This window comes from Macaca fascicularis, chromosome 7 (genome assembly GCF_037993035.2).
Source record: "Macaca fascicularis isolate 582-1 chromosome 7, T2T-MFA8v1.1".
NCBI lineage: Eukaryota > Metazoa > Chordata > Mammalia > Primates > Cercopithecidae > Macaca > Macaca fascicularis.
The window spans coordinates 70,567,963-70,587,578 of NC_088381.1; the positions used below are offsets into that span (position 1 = coordinate 70,567,963).

The following is a 19,616-nucleotide window of genomic DNA, read 5'->3' on the forward strand; positions in this document are numbered from 1 at the left end:
TATATAACATTGTGTTTATTATTGAGATTAAAGGTTGGCTTATCCCAAAAAGTGTAATCAGTACCAGAGTCAAGCTTTTATAAATGACGTGGATCCCCCTATAGAAATAAGAACTTGGAAAATTGCCTTCTGCTACAGGATAGGAAATCCAGTGTCTGTGGATCTTGATTACTTTGGCCTACAGCGTGGCAAGTATGGATACAATGGAAGGTGATCCCAGGTGGCAAGGGAAAGAAGGCATCCACCAAAAGCAGGCTGGCCGAGGGCACTTAGGAAATCATACCTCTTGGGAAACCCTAAGTGGAAAAGGAGAAAATTCTATTATGGCAGAGCCAAGCTAGCTCTCTTCCAGAGCCATTTCTTCTTCTTCTTTTAACACAACAGCTGGGCTACAAGTTCCATTCTCCCTTGCAGTTATAGTTAACGTGTGACTGAGTTTTGATCAATGAGATGGGGTAGGAAATGACATGTGCCATTTTCAGGCCTGTCATATAAAATCCTCCTGTGAGAGGTCCTCTGTACTTTTTTTTCAGTTAGCTTAAGGCAGATGAACATGTTGATCTTGGAGGGTACATGAGAAAAGGAAAGCCACAAGATAGAAGGAACCTGGGTTATTGAATAACAACTTACAGAAGCCCTGCCCACCAATTAAGAATATCTCTTTGGGACCTTCTATGAATTTTTAAAAACCTTTTTTTTTGTGATTGGGCCATTCATATGTTTTTTTTTGGGGGGGGGTGTTTTAGTGGGTAACATTATCTTAACTCACCTGTATACCTTACAAATTTACTTGTCTATTTACCAATTAGTTTCATGTTGTATTAGTCTGTTCTCATGCTGCTAATAAAGACATACTGGAGACTGGGTAATTTATAAAGGAAAGAGGTTTAATGGACTCACAGTTCCACATGGCTGGGGAGTCTTCACACTCATGGCAGAAGGCAAAGGAGAAGCAAAGGCGGCAGGCAAGAGAGCTTGTACAGGGGAACTCTCATTTATCAAGGCCATCAGAACTCATGAGAGTTCTTCACTACCACAAGAACAGTATGGGGGAAACCACCCCCATGATTCAATGATCTCCACCTGGCCCTCCCCTAGACAGGTGGAGAGTATTACAATTCAAGGGAGATTTGGGTAGGGACACAGCCAAACCACATTACATGTCGTGGTAAAACTTGGAATTCTGGAGATATTTGCAAAGTTTATGTCTTGGTTCTAACTTACTGTATGAGTAGCTTGGGAGGAAGCTGGATCCCAGATGCAGAGAATCAATCTCTGAGATACAGGTGCCCTGCCTCGCATGGTGACACCTCATTTCTTCCATCCCAGTTCAACCTTACGGTGTTTGTGCCTTATTTTATTAATGGAGGCAAGAAAGTTTGCATGTAAGTTATGCTAACTTATCTATGTTCCCTTTCTTTATCTCTTTTTCTTTAGCCAAAGGAGCTCATTTACTAGATCTGGGGAATTAATTTATACTTATGTAGCAGAATGAAGGGAACTGGGGTATATGACAATTATAGCTATTAATCTTACCATACCTGAAACATTAGTTGAGCAGACACTTCCTAGGCCGAGATATCTGTGAGAACAGAGACCTTACTGACCTATTTACAATTGCATCTCCAGTTCTTGACAGTATTGCCACTCAATAAATATCTCCCGATTATATTAACACAGTGCTTCCAATAACGAAGCCAATCATGGATAAATTGGGGAGAACACTGACAATAAAACGAAAAGAAAATCTTAGTCTTTATCGCCTAGAATGTGGCGGATGCTTTCTTTCAATAGAACCAAATACTGTAGCAGGAATATGAATTAATAATCATTCAAAAATGAATATAATGTCTCATTCTAGATCAAAGCCACACCCTCAATTTAATTCCTGGTTGTTGATTTATTTTCAAATAATTGAGCAGATGCTGGATATATCTATAGAATAAAACTTGCTAAATTTAACTAGGTCGTCACTTAGCCCTCTGTGTGTGTGTATTTGTGTGTATAGGAATCTGATTGGTCTTATATATGATTCAGAAAAATAGAGTCCTGGCTTTGAGTGAAAATGGAAGGTAGGCGGTTGTCTTGGAGGAATGATTTGTGGGAGGCCCCATAAAGCTCCAAGCCCTAAAGTATCTCCCTGACTTGGCTTTAACTGATCGCTGAAACAAGGAGACTTTTATTCTTTTGATTTATTTCATTATCTCCATTAGGTTTACTGGTAGGAATAGTATGTTACGTAGGTATGAGTAATTAATGCATTAGTAATTAATGGCCACGTTTGTATTTTGCAACATCTGTACATATTTTTGGTTGTTACAACTGGGGCTGACAATGGTGGGGTGGTTATGCTACTTGTCTCTAGTGGATAGAGACCAGGAATACTGCTAAACGTCTTGCAATATATGGGACGCCTCCCTCTTTCCCATTAATAAAATAATTATCTGCCCCCAAATACCAATAGTGCTGAGCTTGAGAAACCCTGCATTAGGGTGAAGCAATTCGTCGATAGATTCTACTGAGAAGATAGCTAACAGAGTGGTTTTGAGAGAGAGTGGGCGGGGTGGACAGAAAGACATAAATTTAAAATTGTGGAATGGGAGGATGAATGCTGGGATACCTTTACACCCCAGAGGCTCCTGGCTAACATATGTGAACTGAAAGGGAAAAAATTACTCCTTCTTGGGAAATATACCAACTGTAGAGCTGTTCTTTAAAATGTCATGGTGCTGTCTTAACAAAGGTCAGCAGTGGTGTGGGTAGGGGAAAGGGCAGAGATCTTGAACTGAAGTCCACACTGGCCTCTTTTATATGCCTCACTCTATCCTGGAGCATGAGGGACACCTTTAGAAGAGCTTCATGCCTTACCTGAGTTTTCTGAGGGCACACCTGTCCTGTGAGACTCCTGGGCATATTTCCAGCAGATGAACATACACTACCACTTTCTCTCTCATTCTTCATCTTCAGAGTCTGACACGCTGCCAAAAATGGAAAGTTGGCTTCTTAGCATGAATATCTTCTTCTATTGACTCCAGTTTGACATCATAGAACATCATCAGGTTATGGAACAGGAAGAGGCCTGAAAAATCATGTCTTCTTGTTTTCTTAATTGAAACATGAGGAAAGCAAGTGGGGTCAAGGGAAAGTAAATGGTTTATCTAAAGTCATTATGGAAAAATGAGGATTAGAACTGGATTTACCACCTCCCAGTCTAATGTTTCTCTATCTCTATCATGTCATCTTTTGCAGAAACACCTGAGTAAGAGAGAAACTTGCTAAAATCTTTAGGAGATTTTGCAGTTTAAATGCTTGGTATAGGTTTTTTTCTTTTTCACTGTCATGCATTCCAAATTCAGTTTTTAGAAACCAGATTTTCAATGCTTTTTGTTGATCTCCTGTTCAGATTGCTTTGCATTCTAGTCACTATTGCTGGTAAGAAATTATCCTGATTTCAGTGGCTTGAAAGAGTCATTTTATTTTTCTCACATTTTGGTGGTCACACATTTGGAAACAAGTCATCAGGGCAGTTCTTTCCTGGTGTCTCTTGTATGGTTGCAGTCAGAAATTGGCTGGGGTTGCAATTATCTGAAGCCTCAATTGGTCTGGACATCTAAGATTGCTCCTTTCCATTATTTGGTTGACATTTAATGCCAATTGATCCCAGTTCAGCTGAGAGCTTAATTGACTGTCTCCTGGAGTACCATATGGGTCTTTCCATATGACCTGGGCTTTGTTATGGCATGGCTTCCTTATGGTAGTCAGTCCTCTTACATGGAGACTTAGGGCTTCAGATGCAAGTATCTCAGTGACCTGATGCCTATTTCTTAATCCTCAAAGTGTACCCCAGGATTGCATTGCTTTTCATGACCTAGTCTTGAAAGGTAAGCAATGTTATTTCCATTGCATTCTATTTGGTACTAAGAGAGTTACTAAGATTGGCTAAGATTTAAGAGTAGGTGACATAGATACCATATCTTGGTGGTACACGTGACAAAACATTTGTGGACAAGTTTTAAAATCATCAGTTTGGATTTTAGAGTCAAAAAGTTTCCACTAAATAAATACTAATTTGGCTATTTTACAATGTCCTATTTTTTTTTAAAACTTGCTATATTTCAAAATTCAATTTGTAAAATAGTAAGAAAGTTTACATTTGCTTTTGAGTAAATTATTCAACTTCTCTTGGCCTCAATTTCCTTAACATTACAATAAGAATAATGATATCTAAATTTTAAGATGAGAATTTTGTTTTAAGAATTAAGCAGTAAATGGTGTCTGAAACAAAGTAGACACTGAATGGTAATAATCATAATATTGGCCTGATGCAGTGGCTCACGCCTGTTAATCCCACTACTTTGGGAGGCTGAAGTGGGTGAATTGCTTGAGCTCAGGAGTTTGAGACCAGCCTGGGCAACATGGTTGAAATCCTGTCTCTACCAAAAATACAAAAATGAGCCAGGTGTGGTGGTACACTCCTGTAGTCCCAGCTACTCGGGAGTCTGAGGTAGGAGGGTCCTGGGAAGGTGGGCTGCAATCCAGTTGAGGCTTCAGTGAGTTGTGATCATGCCAGCCTGGGTGACAGAGCAAGACCCTGTCTCGAAAATATATATATATATAAAATGCTGTTGTCTACATGGGATGCCAGTTCATATCTTGATGCCTATTTCTTTACCCTCAAATTGTACAGAACATCTCTGAAAACAGCACTTCAGATTGGGGTAGGGAAGACCATTACCCACTACTTTAAAGAATACCCAAGTAGTGGAGTACCCATGACATAACATGAGTCCCTGAAATGAGAGGCACAAAGACAGCAGGGTCAAATCATTCCTGCTTCATACTTCTGCTTTAGACTAGCTTGCTGAGAATGAGCTGGGTAGAGGACATAGAAAAGGGCATCTTCCCAGTGTTTTTGGAAAGGAGGTGACTTATCGAGGCAGGGACAAGCCTCCCTGTCCTGAATGCTCATTTTTTTTTTTTTTTTTTGAGACAGAGTCTCACTCTGTCGCCCAGGCTGGAACGCAGTGGCCGGATCTCAGCTCACTGCAAGTTCCGCCTCCCGGGTTCACGCCATTCTCCTGCCTCAGCCTCCCGAGCAGCTGGGACTACAGGCGCCCGCCACCACGCCTGGCTAGTTTTTTGTATTTTTTAGTAGAGACAGGGTTTCACTGTGTTAGCCAGGGTGGTCTCGATCTTCTGACCTCGTGATCCGCCCGTCTCGGATGTATGTTTTGGAGGTGGTGCATTCAGAGGGGATGAAGGCAGCAAGTGGCAGCTGCTGGTTGAAGGAAGAAGGCAGCAACCCATTTCCTTGACGACAGTGTGAGCCTTGGGTGGTAGACACCTGGAAGTGTTATTTACTTGCTATGTTTAGAATCCTTTTAGAAAAGCTGAAAACTGTTTGCCACTTCCTTTCAGTAATCCTTAATTCTAACCTGCAAGTTTTGTGCTATAATTTGTCAACTGTGCTTGAGAAAGACTTCACAGCCTTCCTAGAAATAGAGATGGAGCCTGCTTTCCGATCAGCATCATTTAAAAGAAAACAGAGAATCTTTCAGGCATGTGAGGTTGTTGATTGCCGTCATTATTATGATGACTGGAGACTTTGCAATTTATAGAGAGACCACGAACGTGCCGGGCATTGTTGACAAAACACAGGATTCAAAATTGTTTCTGCCCAGAGGATGCAATCTCATCCTTTTTAGATGTTTTGTTTATTTTTTTCTCTCTCTCCTTAAGAGTATTCTGCTAAATTGGGAACATTGTGATCCTGGTGGAAAGTTGATCTGGTAAGATGTATCTCAAAGGATCTTCAGACCTATTTTCAGATTATTCACCGTTTGTCCGTCATAGCCATAGCCTATTTATTTATCTGTCAACATTTTATTGAGCATTTAGTGTGACCCAGGCAGTAAGCTAAGCATTTCTACATTTATTATGGTATTTCTAACCCAACTGTCCAAGAGTTAGGTACAAGTATTAGTCCAATAATGTGGATGAGGAAATTGGGTGTTATAGAGGTTGTGGAAATTAGCCTAAAGTTGATCTGAATTAAACTTACATTTTTAACCCTTTCTCTTCTCTCTTTTTCTCCCTGTCTCCTTCTACCTGTCTCTTTCTGTGCCTCAGCCTCACTAGCCTTCTGAATGTCCCTCAACTTTGCCACAGGACTTTGCATACTAGCCTCTTTTGCCCTGAGCAGTTTTCTTTTCCATTTTCTGCTAGTTTACTTTTGTTTGTCTTTCAGCTCTCAGCTTAAGTGTTGCTTCTGAAGGGGTTCTTTTCTGATTCACATCAAATAACTCTATTTTATGCTCACATGTCACAATAAACTCAGCACCTATTCCCAGTTGCACTTTTATATTTGGGTGACTCTGCACAATACATTCCTCCCCAACTAACTTTGAAGCTTTGTGAGAACAAGGATTGTCTATATACATGCTATCTATGTATTTGTAGCACCTAGCACAGTGCCTGGTACATGGTAAATGCTCAACAAACATCTACCAAATAAATGAAAAATAGACCACATTCTATCTTTACCTTGTGCTAGACCATCAATACCCTTTTTACCAAGGAGGATCACTGATATCCTTGACAATTCATTATATAAGACTCAATGTATGATTGGGACATTTGTAAAATTCCGGGGTTGGAGAACTATGAGCAAAGATCCTGGTGAGGTTGTTTTCAAGGTTCCATCTAAGATACTCCAGTCAGAAAATAGTATATGCCATTTATTTTATTTGGTTTTATTTTATATCTTAACATTTTGTTACAAAACCACATTACCTACCACCCAGCTTCTGTAGTGATAGCAGACTTCTTTCTTATATGTCTTCACTATTTCCACACCAACCCCCATCATTATTGAAACAAATATCACAGTTATTCAGCCCATAGTCTTTTTAAACACTTCTTTCTTACGAACCCATTTCAACCTTGCCAGGAAATGTTTTCCTTCAACTTAGACTAAATTTCTAATCATGCAGTTTCTGCCTGTTCCCTCTTGTGTGAAGACAGAGTGGCTGGTCACTATTTTTGGTGTTATATAACCATTTTTAGTAATTGAAGTTTGTGATTAGTGCTCCCTTCAGTCATTCATTACCAACTTCAAATTTAATAATGTCTTTTATTTAACCAATGGACCATCTCTAGTGAGTGTTCAAACTGCATGACTGGAAGAACAAATTTATTTTTGGCAATATGGTTTTCTTGAGCTATGAGCTGTATCCTGTGCTCTCGGCTCATGAGTTTGGAAAAGGTTCTGTCTTACTCTTTAGAGGCTAAGAAATAGAATGTTATGGGCTTGTTCTTTCAATCTGGCAGGGCACTCTATTTCTGTGAGATCAGGGGCACTACTCAAAGTGCAATGGGATGGACTATGTTTTTCCCCAGTCTAGTAAAATTGGGTCTAGACTCGTGGAGAAAATTGAGAGGGTGATTATAGGATCCTTTTTTCCCCTCCACTTTAAGACTATGACAGATCAAAGGTCCTTTTTTTTTTTTTTTTTAAGATGATGTCTCACTCTGTTGCCCAGGCTAAAGTGCAGTGGTGTGATCTCAACTCACTGCAACCTCTGCCACCCGGGTTCAAATGATTCTCCTGAGTAGCTAGGATTACAGGCACGTGCCACTATGCCCGGCTAATTTTTTGTATTCTTAGTAGAGACGGGGTTTCACCATGTTGGCCAGGATGGTCTCAATCTCCTGACCTCATGATCTGCCTGCCTCAGCCTCCCAAAGTGCTGGGATTACAGGTGTGAGCCACTGTGCCAGCCAGTGGTGCCTATTTTTTCTTTTTTTTTGAGACAGAGTCTCGCTCTGTCGCCCAGGCTGGAGTGCGGTGGCGCGATCTCGGCTCACTGCAAGCTCCGCCTCCCGGGTTCACGCCATTCTCCTGCCTCAGCCTCCCGAGTAGCTGGGACTACAGGCGCCCACAACCGCGCCCGGCTAATTTTTTGTATTTTTAGTAGAGACGGGGTTTCACCGTGGTCTCGATCTCCTGACCTTGTGATCCGCCCGCCTCGGCCTCCCAAAGTGCTGGGATTACAGGCGTGAGCCACCGCGCCCGGCTAGTGGTGCCTATTTTTTCACACTGTGTTTGACTGCCATGTTTCGAATATGATTTGTTTGCCCCCACCAAGTCACATGTTGAGATCTGAACCCCGATGTTGGAGTTGGGGCCCGATGGGGCCCTGGGGCCTTGCACAGAATAGGCATTCAGGAAACCATGGAATGAGAGGTGTTTGGATCATAGGGGCAGATCCCCCATGAATGGCTGAGTGCCATTGTCGCAGCAGTGAGTGAGTTCTCACTCTTGGTTCCCACGTGAACCGGTTGTTGAAAAGGCCTGGCACTTCCATTCCTTCTCTCACTTCCTCGCTTACCCTGTGATTTGCACATGCAGGCTCCTCTTTCCTTGCACCGTGAGTGGAAGTAGACTGACACTTTCACCAAAAGCAGATGCCGGGGCTGTGCTTCTTGTACAGCCTGCAGAATATGAGCTAAATACACTTCTTTTCTTTATAAATTATCCAATCTTAAGCTTGAAAAATAACAACACAAAAGACATACTAAAATACTGACACATAGTTGGCACTCTATATTTGCTTGCTCAGTTGCTAGATTGACAGAAAAATTGAGCTGTGCACCTTGTAAACTTCTGTAACAATGTTCTCACTGGGATGGACTTTACATCTTGGCATCAAGAACAGAATGGCAAGACTCTGTCAGATTGCATATTAAGTTTGAATCCCATCTCATATCATTCCATAGTTTCCTGAATGACTACTGTGTGAAACACCCCATGCTAGGATCAGGGGAGAGCAAGAGGAATGAGTCAAAAATCTTGCTCTAGAGGAGCTCACAGTCTAAAGTGAGTGTGGGAGATTAAAGGTGGCTGAAAATTCTTTTCTACTTCTCTAGTTGAGGGGTAGAGTCTAACTCCCCTCCCCTTGAATTTGGACTAGCATCCAGATTGATTTGATTAATCAGTAGAATGTGGCGGAAGTGATGTTTGACCTTCTGAGGCTAAGACAAAAGAAGCCTTGCAACTTTCACCCAGTTCTTGTAGAATACTTGATCTAGGGGAAGCCAGCTGCCGTGGAAGAGGTCCAAGTACCTTAAGACTATTATGCTGAAAAATACATATGTGGGCATTCTGGTCAGTAGTCCAAGTGTGCCCAGTCTTCTAGCTATACCTGTCAAGGTGCCAGACGTGATTGAAACCATCACAGACCCTCCAGTCTAGTGCATCTGCCAGTTGAGTGGCACTCAGTGACCTCAGTTAATACCATGGGAAGCAGAAGAATCTCCCAGCCAAGTTCTAGCCAAATTTACCTACCCACAAAATCCACAGTTAGAATTAAAAGGCCATTGTTCTAAGGCACTAAGTTTTGAGGTAGTTTGTTACCCCCAAAATAGACAATGAGAACAGAGATGTAAGAAAATAACCACGATCAAGTAAGAATTTTAATAAAAGGTGTGTACAAAGCCTTGTTGGACAACGAATTAGAACAAATAATTGTGTTCTTGGAGAGGCCAGGCTGCCACAGCGCCCCACTTGGTGGGGCACCAATCACATTGTAGTCGTTGTGAACAGCAGCCCTGGAGTTGTGCAGAGCCCCACATGAGCAGACATATGTGGCAATTGTGTGTAATGGGGGCTGGGAAGGTAGGTTAGCTGGGAAAACTATATAGAAAAGGAGCTGGAGCTGAGAATTAACATATGCTACAACGAGTGGGGAGAAATGACACTCAAGCCTGCGTGAGCCTGAGCCCAGACTTGAGAGCAGAGGTACCCGTGATGCTCTTGGTGCATAATAACTGGTTCTGTATCATTGGCATGGAGCATTGGGGTAGGAAGAGTGGCTGCAGCTGAGCCTCCAGAGGCAGAGTGATGTAAAGGGCGTCATTTTCATACCCTGATAAGGAGTTGGGAGGAGGAAGCAACAGGGATACATAGAAGATTTTAAAGCAGGGAGTGACACATTCAAAACGCTATTTGAGAAAATTGCAGTTCAAAACCCCGCAGACTACGTAAAACACTGTTCTTCCAACTCCCTGCGTCTCCCTGCAAGCTTGGTAGATACATTTTTCTTTTTTTTTATAGAAATGTCTTCAACAACAGGGGATTACTCAATGTTTCATTTCAAAGGATCATTAAAGGAAAATCAAGGCACATCACATCCTGCCTTCTTTAACTGCTCATTTATTATTACTGTGGGTGAGATAACGGCTTTGTGTTATTCTTCTAAATAGTGTAAAATATTTATTGGTAAATGTAGCAGTACATAAATTAATGCCAATTGAGATTGTTTTTCTCCACTGATCACCATAATTTTTACTTAAAGTAAAACCATTTATACTGCTCTATTCTGGCTCAGCGCTGAGTGAGGGCATTATGAACTGAATGTCTGTAGGACGGCACTGTCTCTTAGTTTCTATGGGACGGCAGGATTCTCCTGGTGAGCTGTCTCTCTGGTTTGTTTGTGAAATCAATTTCTTTCCTATTTTTTAAGACCACAGTACTTGGGAAGAGAGCACATGGAGGTGCAAAATTTTCTTTTCTCTGTCACATCTGAATTTACGGAAAGTGACTTTTATAAGTGAAGATATTCATTATTTCACTTATTTGAAAGTTCACAGGTGGGGGGGGGTCCATAGAGTTCATCTGGTGGCTTACTAGTCACTGAGGACCCAAAATTGTGTCTTCATATGACAATATCCAAACACAGGAAATATTTTTGTGTTTTGTTTTAAATTATTTTTTAACTTCTGGAGAATATCTTTTTCCAAAATCCTGCAGATGTCCTCTCAGGTTTTCTATTGCTGATCTGGGTTCATATTCTCCTCTAAACCAACCACATGAAAGAGAAAAAGCTTAGAGGAGATGAGCCATGGCCCATTCCCTGGGCAGGGGAGAGAGACCCACATCCTCCATCAGCACTCGACCATCCTGCATTTGAAGCAAATGGGGTTTTCTCGGAGGCAACTCCAGAGGAATGGCTGATGTGTGTGCGGCATACGATGTTGGCCACAGGTCAAACCAATTTAAGGATGTTGATTTAATATATACTATATGCCCAGTCCTATATCTGTGCTGGCAGATCCAACAGAACCATAGAAGACAACGCTTGTTCTCAGGGAGTATCAGTGGGCATTGTAATAAAGCAGGCCATTCCTTAGCTTGAGGAATTAATTTAATAAAATATAGGGATTATCTATTATACCTTGTGAGGTGGGAATAGAGAGATGAATAAGACCTAGTTCTTGCCTACAAATAATGTGCAATTCCCTTCATCGTCTGCTTTATTCAATCTAGTCATACTGCAGATGGATTCATCCCCCAGCCTCCCGTGCCCTGTCATGCTGCCCTCGGAACACACAGAGCTACATCATAGCAGGAACACTCTTTTCTCCCCTTTCAACTTGGTTTCTCAAGAGTCTCCCATCCAAGTACTAACCAGACCTACCCTGTTTAGCTTCTGAGAGGTTTCTCAAGAGTCATCACTCATGGATCTGGCTGGGTTCAATGTTCCTTTCTAGGATTCTCTCTACTTCTCCCAGTTTACCTTTGTCACAGCCCTTGCTGTCTTGGGTACTGTCTGCCAGCTGTTCATTTCAGCCAGCCTGGAGCCTCATGAAGGAAGGTTGTGCCGTCATCCATTTTTATCCTCAGTGCCTAGCTTGGTGGCTGGAATATAGATGATTCCCAATGAATGTTTGTGAGATGAATGCATGAATCATTGAATGAAAATAAATTATATCTGGATCTTTTATTCCCCTTTAATCAGTTTTTACCTTATTAGTTTTCCTCTTTCCCTTTTCTCCTTCCTCTTTTTCTTATCTCTCCACTTTCTCTCTTATTTTTCTTTTCCTTGCTCATTATTTATAATCAACTAATGACTTTGGCATTTTAAAAGTTACTCAACATTTGTACAGCCTTTCCAAAGTCTTTTATGCCTCTCCTCTTCACAGAAAGATGAGGTATGCTACAGGTCTATCCAGAAATGTCAGTGCTGATCAGGAAGTCAGTTCCAGAGACTTCATTTTCTTCTGTGAGCCATCTTTGGGTTCACTTTCAAAGGGCTAGAGTCCTGAAAATTCCCCCAAATAATGGATCAGTTTCTGGACTGCTCCTCCATTCTTATTTCTAGTTTTTCATAGACTGCAGAGGGAGAGGCACCCACGTTGGTACACGTATATGTCACAGTTGCCAGGGGATGGTGTGGACTTGGGGATTCAGAGAATGATATCATCTGTTAACCTTCAGTGCAGATGTGATGAGAGGCATTAGCAAAGCATATGCCAAGATTGCCCTTGTTAGCCCAAAGCTCTCAGTGGAGAAGACGTTAGAGTAAACCCAGGTCTTTCTCCTGGGTAAGTGTAGACATCAAGTATCTTGAGATTCCCTCTCAGAATAGGAGTTAGACAGTTAAATTTTGATACCTTGTTCATCAAGTAATTTACAAATCAAAATTAATTGAAAAAATAAATTAATTGATTTTTTTTTTTAAACCAGGGTGTTCCTGAGTTTAATTGGGGCACACCTGGGTGAGAGGGCCTGGCACCTAGAAGAAGGTGTTGGGTCTCCTGGTGGTGAAGCATGGCTTGCCTTGACAGCACAGGACCCAGTGGAGCAGCAGGAACTTGTTCTTGGAGTTGTGGAACTGCTTGATTATGGGCTGGTGGCACCTGCTGGGGACAATCTCCTCCAGCTTCATAAGCTAGATGGAGTGGGCGGGGCATGGTGTGGGGATCCCATGTCTGGGTAGCACTGGGTGACACTGCCCGTGGTGGTCAGGTCTTGGTATTCCCCGTGCATGTTGCGGCTGCCCCTCCGGGAGTCATAGCGCAGTCAGATGCCAAACTCTTCACCCTCGGGAGGGCTTCTCAAATACCTGCACATAGGTGTTAACCAATTAGTTGATTTTTTAAATTAATTAATTAATTTTTTTTTTTTTTTTTTTTTTTTTTTTTTTTTTGAGACGGAGTCTCACTCTGTCTCCCAGGCTGGAGTGCAGTGGCCGGATCTCAGCTCACTGCAAGCTCCGCCTCCCGGGTCCACGCCATTCTCCTGCCTCAGCCTCCCGAGTAGCTGGGACTACAGGCGCCCGCCACCTCGCCCGGCTAGTTTTTTTTTTTGTATTTTTTTAGTAGAGACGGGGTTTCACCATGTTAGCCAGGATGGTCTCGATTTCCTGACCTCGTGATCCGCCCACCTTGGCCTCCCAAAGTGCTGGGATTACAGGCTTGAGCCACTGTGCCCAGCCAATTAATTAATTTTGATTTGTGAAAATATTTATGTTGATTACTGTGGGTTTAAAAAAAATTTTTTTTTAATTTTTTATGCTCTCTTAAATTTTGTGCTGAAGCAAGTAGCCCTGGCTGGAGTTTTGAAGTCTGATTTTAACCCTTTAAGACCCTGGGGTGTCTTAAAGCTGGGACTGAAGAAAGTGTAGGCATCATCTGCCTTTGGGGATGTTGTTGGACTTCATGGCCTCCTTGTAGTTCTTTTTGGTTCGGTTTGGTTCCATTCAACAAATATTTGCACACCTTTTATGGAAGATCCTTGTGCCAGGTGCAGGAAAGAGATATATACAAAACTTGATTTCTTCTTTAAATATCTTCATACCTAGTGGAGGTGGAGTGGGAAGCAAGATTATACCATGATACCAACACCATGTTGTAAGTGCAATGTCAGAGCTGAGCCCAGAGTGATGTGGAGATAGAAGGGACTCCAGACCCAGCTTGAGGGTTGGATGGGGATCTTGTGGAGCCGGAGTGCACTTGAAGGGTGAGCTGGCATGACCAGGCTGAGAGGTAAGGAAAAGTGCTGCAGGAAGAGGGAAGAGTGTGATCAAAGCTACAGAGGCATGAAATGGCATGGTTTGATCAGGAAACTCCAAGAGGTTCTGTGTTGCTAAAGCATATATTTCAGGCAGGGGTGTTGTAATGAATAATGAAGCTGAAGACATAAGAAGGACAAGATCATAAAGAGCTTTGGAAATTCTATGAATGAGCTATGACTTTATCCTATATGTGATGGGGAATTATTGAGGCCTTTGAAGCAGATGAGGAGCATGAGTCTTATAAATGAGAAGATTAAGGCTTTGCCTTAAACAAAATATCCTCTCCTCCAAATATCTTACAGTGCAAAGAGCACTGGCCTGATTTTGGGAGGCTGGACTGAGTGGTACTTCTGGCTTTGCGTATGTATTACCTCAGGAGACTCAGCAAGTCCACACTGTCTCTGAATTCAGGGTTCTTTTCTGTATAACAGAGGATAAAGTGTCAAGTATTGCAGAAACTCCTTGGAGTTTTTTCATAATAGGATTTGGCACCACCCTGGGATTCTCTTGAGAAAAGGAGGAGTTCATTCTTGTCAGTCAGGGAAGTCTTTTCATCAGAACATTTTAGTGGATTTCTGTCTCTTTCCTCTGTGCTGTATTTAAAAATAAGCCAGCCAGCTGCGGTGGCTCATGCCTGTAATCCCTTTGGGAGGCCGAGTCAGGTGGATAACGAGGTTAGGAGATAGAGACCATCCTGGCTAACATGGTGGAAACTCGTCTCTACTAAAAACACAAAAAAACTAGCCAGGTGTGGTGGCACACGCCTGTAGCCCCAGTTACTTGGGAGGTTGAGGCAGGAGAACCGCTTGAACCCCGGAGGCGGAGGTTGCAGTGAGTGGAGATCACACCACTGCACCCCTGCCTGGGCAATAGAGCAAGACTTCATCTCAAATAAAAATAAGCCAAGTCTACTGAAATAACAGACCTGTGCTATCCTGGCCCACAAAGTCCCTTTTACTTCCTTGTTTTCTGTGTAAATCATTATTGCTTATTCTTTTGTTTGTCTTGCTGATGTTACTACAAGATAGGTCTGCAAAGAGGGGTTCTGAAGACTAAATATGGAGGGAGGCACAACCCCTGGTTCCCTTACCAAGTGAGTCCCCTTGTCTGTCCTGTTGCTGCAGTAAGTCTTTCTCTATGGCAGGAAGTAGAGCTCTACCATTCCATGTGCATCCCTGATCATCCAGTTCCTTCCTCTTGCATTCTTAAATATGGCTGCCTGTGTTCTCATTGCAGAGCTCCTCCGACAAGAAGTCTATCCTGACCATCCTCAAGGTCCTCGGAGATCTGCTTTCTGTTGGTGAGTAGGCCATGTCCTCATGCCTTCATATGGTGGACATGGAGCCTGCTGGCTGTGATCTCTCCCAGGCACCTCTGTGACCTGGGGGTTTGCTCTTGCTTCAATTTCCTGTGAAAGGCAGCATCACTAGCCCATCTTTTTTCTGTAAGGTTAATAAGACCCAAGTAACCTGGACTGATTGTACTTGCACTCCTCAGTCTTCTCACCTAACATTGAGGGTGAAATTAGATTTAGTAGTAACCCTCCGTGGTTCTACCCCTCTTCTTGCTCTGCTCACTTCCATTGTGACCTATTTAAGAGAGCCGAGTATCAGAAGCTACCTTGGCTATTTCAAATAGAGGCAGGAATATCAGGCAGGAACTGAACTTGGAAGCATGTAAGCATCATGTTTTCAGAGATAAGATAACAGAGTCGACTACATTGGAATCAACGGGATTAACTGGAGCATGCTTCTATTCGCTCAAGTTCTTACTGAGATTTTTGAACATTCTAACTCTCACTCAATTTGCATTTTTATGTATGCTGGCCACATTACTTTAGAAAGAAATACTAACACCAAACAAGCAATATCAGAAATAAATGACACTCCAGACCCGTAGATCCTCAGGATTATGGTTTCAAGGAGAAGGGGCCCATCATATTGGGGTCTTACCATGGTTTGTGCTATGCTCCACTGGCAGGATGACTTACGTTTAGTCTTTTGTGTGGGACCTGTGTAAGTGAAGTCACTCATTTTCTGGGATAGTGCTGTCTTACATTTGTCCAGAGGTGTCTGAAACTCTTAAGATGAAACCTTGAAGTTCTCCCTCTGATAAGGTGGTGATTACTGTGCCTCTTGCAGAGAATGCTACTTTTCATTAGGATAAAAAATCAGGTGGTCTTCTTTGATAACGCACCACCCTGTTGGCCACCTTTGTTAGGTCAACTTTGCCCTGTGCATAGAGAGAATCAACCAAGGCCAAGTTGAAATGAAATCGTTGCTTTTGAGTTTGTCCTTGGGCAAGGTGGAGGAGATCCCTGTTCAAAATTGTACTTAGGTAGAAAGATCAATAGTTCATCATAGCTCTAGACTCTCTTCAAAATTCCCTAGATAGGATGATTGGATGTTTCTTTCTCAAGGGATTATTCCAGTGGTTTCTGTAATTTTCTCCCATCAGTTTCTGAAGGCCAGCATCAGAAAATCATTATGCCATCAATACAATGATTCCAGATTAGGCCATCATCCCAATCCTTGTTATGGAAGATTCAAATGTATAGCAGAGGGATACTGAGATTCCCTCTTCTAAGTATATGATTATACAAAAGTGTATATGCATATTTACATACATGTACACACATACACATACATATACCAAATATTCAACAGATTCTCAGGTAAGCTCTATTTATTACAGCTGTTGTAGCCGAACACAACTAGGTTCTTAAATATTCCACTATTTTCCCATTTCACAACCCTCTTTCCTTAACTGATAGTGCAACTTTAACACAGGTTGCTTCAAGAACTACACAATTTTATGTATTGAAATGAACTAATTCTTACTCTGTCTCTAGCTGTCAGGTCTGTCTTCTGCTCCAAGGAAAATGGGGATTATTACTTGTGGCTCATCTTTCCTCCGGCTTCCCCTCAGGCACAGACCGGAGAATTCACTACATGATCAGCAAGGGTGGCAGTGAGGCTCTTCTGCAGACCCTGGTAGACACAGCGAGGACAGCTTCTCCAGACTATGACATCCTCCTGCCTCTCTTCCGGCTGCTGGCCAAAGTTGGCCTGAGAGGTACTCATACTCCAATACCTAAAGCTGACTGAAAAGGCACTTCTAGGGTTGTTATCATGAGTGCAATTTGGGAAGCTCTGGTGGAGAAGCACAGGGAGGAAGTGGAAGGGAGGTTCTGGACACCTTGATGGTGATGGCAGGAGCAGCCCCATAGGAGAGGGAATTTTGTTGAATTTGATGTCAGCTCATCCAAGGTGTGGTGCTCAGCACAGAGCCCAGAACAAACATGGACTACATGGGGCAAGGATCATATGGGGGAAAGGAGGGGAGATACTCCAAAGCAGTTTTTAATCATTTTAAAAATAAATAGAACATGTCTAAAAGTTGCATCACAAGGTTGTGGAGAAAAAGGAACACTTATACACTGTTGGTGGGAGTGTAAGTTAGTTCAACCATTGTGGAAAACAATGTGATGATTCCTCAAAGACCTAAAGACAGAAATACCATTCGATCTAGCAATCCTATTGCTCGGTATATAACTAAAGGAATATAAATCATTCTATTGTAAAGACATCTGCATGCATTTGGTCATTGCAGCACTATTCACAGTTACAAGGACATGGACTCAACCTAAATGCCCATCAATAATAGACTGGATAAAGAAAATGTGGTACATATACACTGTGGAATACTATATAGCCATAAAAAAGAATGAGATCATGTCCTTTGCAGGGACATGGGTGGAGCTGGAGGCCATTATCCTTAGCAAATTAAAGCAGAAACAGAAAACCAAATACCTCATGTTGTCACTTATAAGTGGAAGCTAAATGATGAGAACACATGGACACAGAGGGGAACAACACACACTGGGGCCTGTCTGAAGATCAGGAGGGTAAGATGAGGGAGAGGATTAGAAAAAATAACTAATGAGTACTAGCTTAATACCTGGGTGCTGAAATAATCTGTACAACAAACCCCCATGATACAAGTTTACCTATGTAACAAACCTGCACATTTACCCTTGAACTTAAAAGTTAAAAAAAGAAAGTCTATTACATAAGTGTACTAGTTTCCTGGAGATGCCATAACGAATTGCCACAAACTGATTAGCTTAACACAACAGAAGGCTGTTAGGAGATCAGAAGTCCAAAATCAAGGTGTTGGCAGGGTTGGTTCCTTCTGGAGGCTCTGAGGGAGAATCGGTTCCATGCCTCTCTCCTCTGAGGGTTGCCAGAAATCCTTGGTGTTTCTTGGACTGTAAATGCATCACTTCAATCTCTGCCTCGTCTTCACATGGTGTTCTCCTCTGTATCATTTCCTCTTTGTGTAAGGACATCAGTCATAGGATTTAGGACCCACTCTAATTTATAATAAAATCTACAAAGACTCTATTTCCCAAAAGAATAACATTCTGAGCTTCTGGGTGGACATGAATTTTTGGGGGCCACTATTCAACCCACTACAAGTCACACAGAAGTGGAACATTCCTAGTGGAAGGGAAGATGGAGGAAGGACCTAGAGTTCTTTCCATTTTGGCTCCATAGTCATTTCTCTTTCACCAAGGAAAACCCTGGAACATTTCCTGAAAACTCTAGAAGTTCTTGGAGCACAGTTTAAAAGCATGGGCACTCAGGACTCACACAAACATTGCAAACGAGTGGCAAGTGTTAAGTTCTAATTGTGTGCTGAGTCTTATATAGGTCACAGCTGAGAAGCTCAGATCCTCTGAAAGGTGGACCTTTGATGTCCCGTGCTATCAGTGACAGCCAAGGCCCCAGGGGTTCTGGAGCACTCTTCGTTTAAATATTTGGATCTCTACTCTAAGTCTATTCAACATTCTGCTGATAATGATGGAGAACTAGGCTTTTGCCAACACCTGCATGAGCATGTCCCAGAAAAAATCAATACAATTCATTCAATGAATATTCAACAGATATATTTACTGGATATCTCCTAGGGCCAGGTGCTTCAGGCACTAGGGACACCATGATGACCAAGGCAGTTAAGGACCTGCTCTCATGAAACTTATGTTCAAGGGGAGAAGGCCAGCAAATCAACAAATAACTTGGCGATAGCAGACTATGATGAGTGCTGTAAGAGGAAGCAAGAGTGATGTTACACTAGACTGGTCTGGTCAGGAGAGGTGACATTGGAGCTAAAACTTCAAGAATGAGAAGTCAGTAAGGCAAAGAGTGGGCCAGGTGGACTCCAGGAAAGGACCACAGAGACTTGATATATACCATAAACGGTATAAGCTGGGGAGTCACACCTGGGTTTCAGGCCTGGCCCTGACACTTATTAGCTATGTGACCTTGGACAAAGTACTTAAACTTTCTGAGCATTGTGCCCTTATGTATAAAATAGAGCTATCTGTACAGTTGACCCTCCATTTTTGTGGGTTCTGCACTCATGGATTCAATTAACATTGGATTGAAAATATTTTCAAAAATTGTATCTGTACTAAACATGTACAAACTTTTTTCTTGTCATTATTCCCTAAACAATACAGTATAACAACTATTTACACACCATTTACCTTAGATTAAGTATTATAGTAATCTAGAGATGATGTAAGGTCTGAGGATGTGTGTAGGTTATATGCAAATACTACACCATTTGAAATCAGGGACTTGAGCATCTGTGGATTTTGATATCCGTGGGAATCCTGGAACCAATCCCACGTGGATACTGAGGGATGACTCTACTTAATTCTAGGGTGCTGTGAGGATTAAACAAGGTATTGTA

The 19,616-nt window shown here is 42.1% G+C and overlaps 1 protein-coding gene across 3 annotated transcripts in view; it reads left to right on the forward strand.

Moving 5' to 3' along the window:
* AGBL1 (AGBL carboxypeptidase 1) overlaps nt 1–19,616 on the forward strand; it is a 947,782-nt gene that overhangs the window by 48,322 nt on the left and 879,844 nt on the right. For all 3 annotated transcript variants that reach the window (XM_065548375.1, XM_015453343.4, XM_015453344.4), the window contains exons 2-3: nt 15,093–15,156; nt 16,785–16,931. In XM_065548375.1, coding sequence (XP_065404447.1) covers nt 15,093–15,156; nt 16,785–16,931 — 211 coding nt within the window. The remainder of the gene's footprint in view (nt 1–15,092; nt 15,157–16,784; nt 16,932–19,616) is intronic.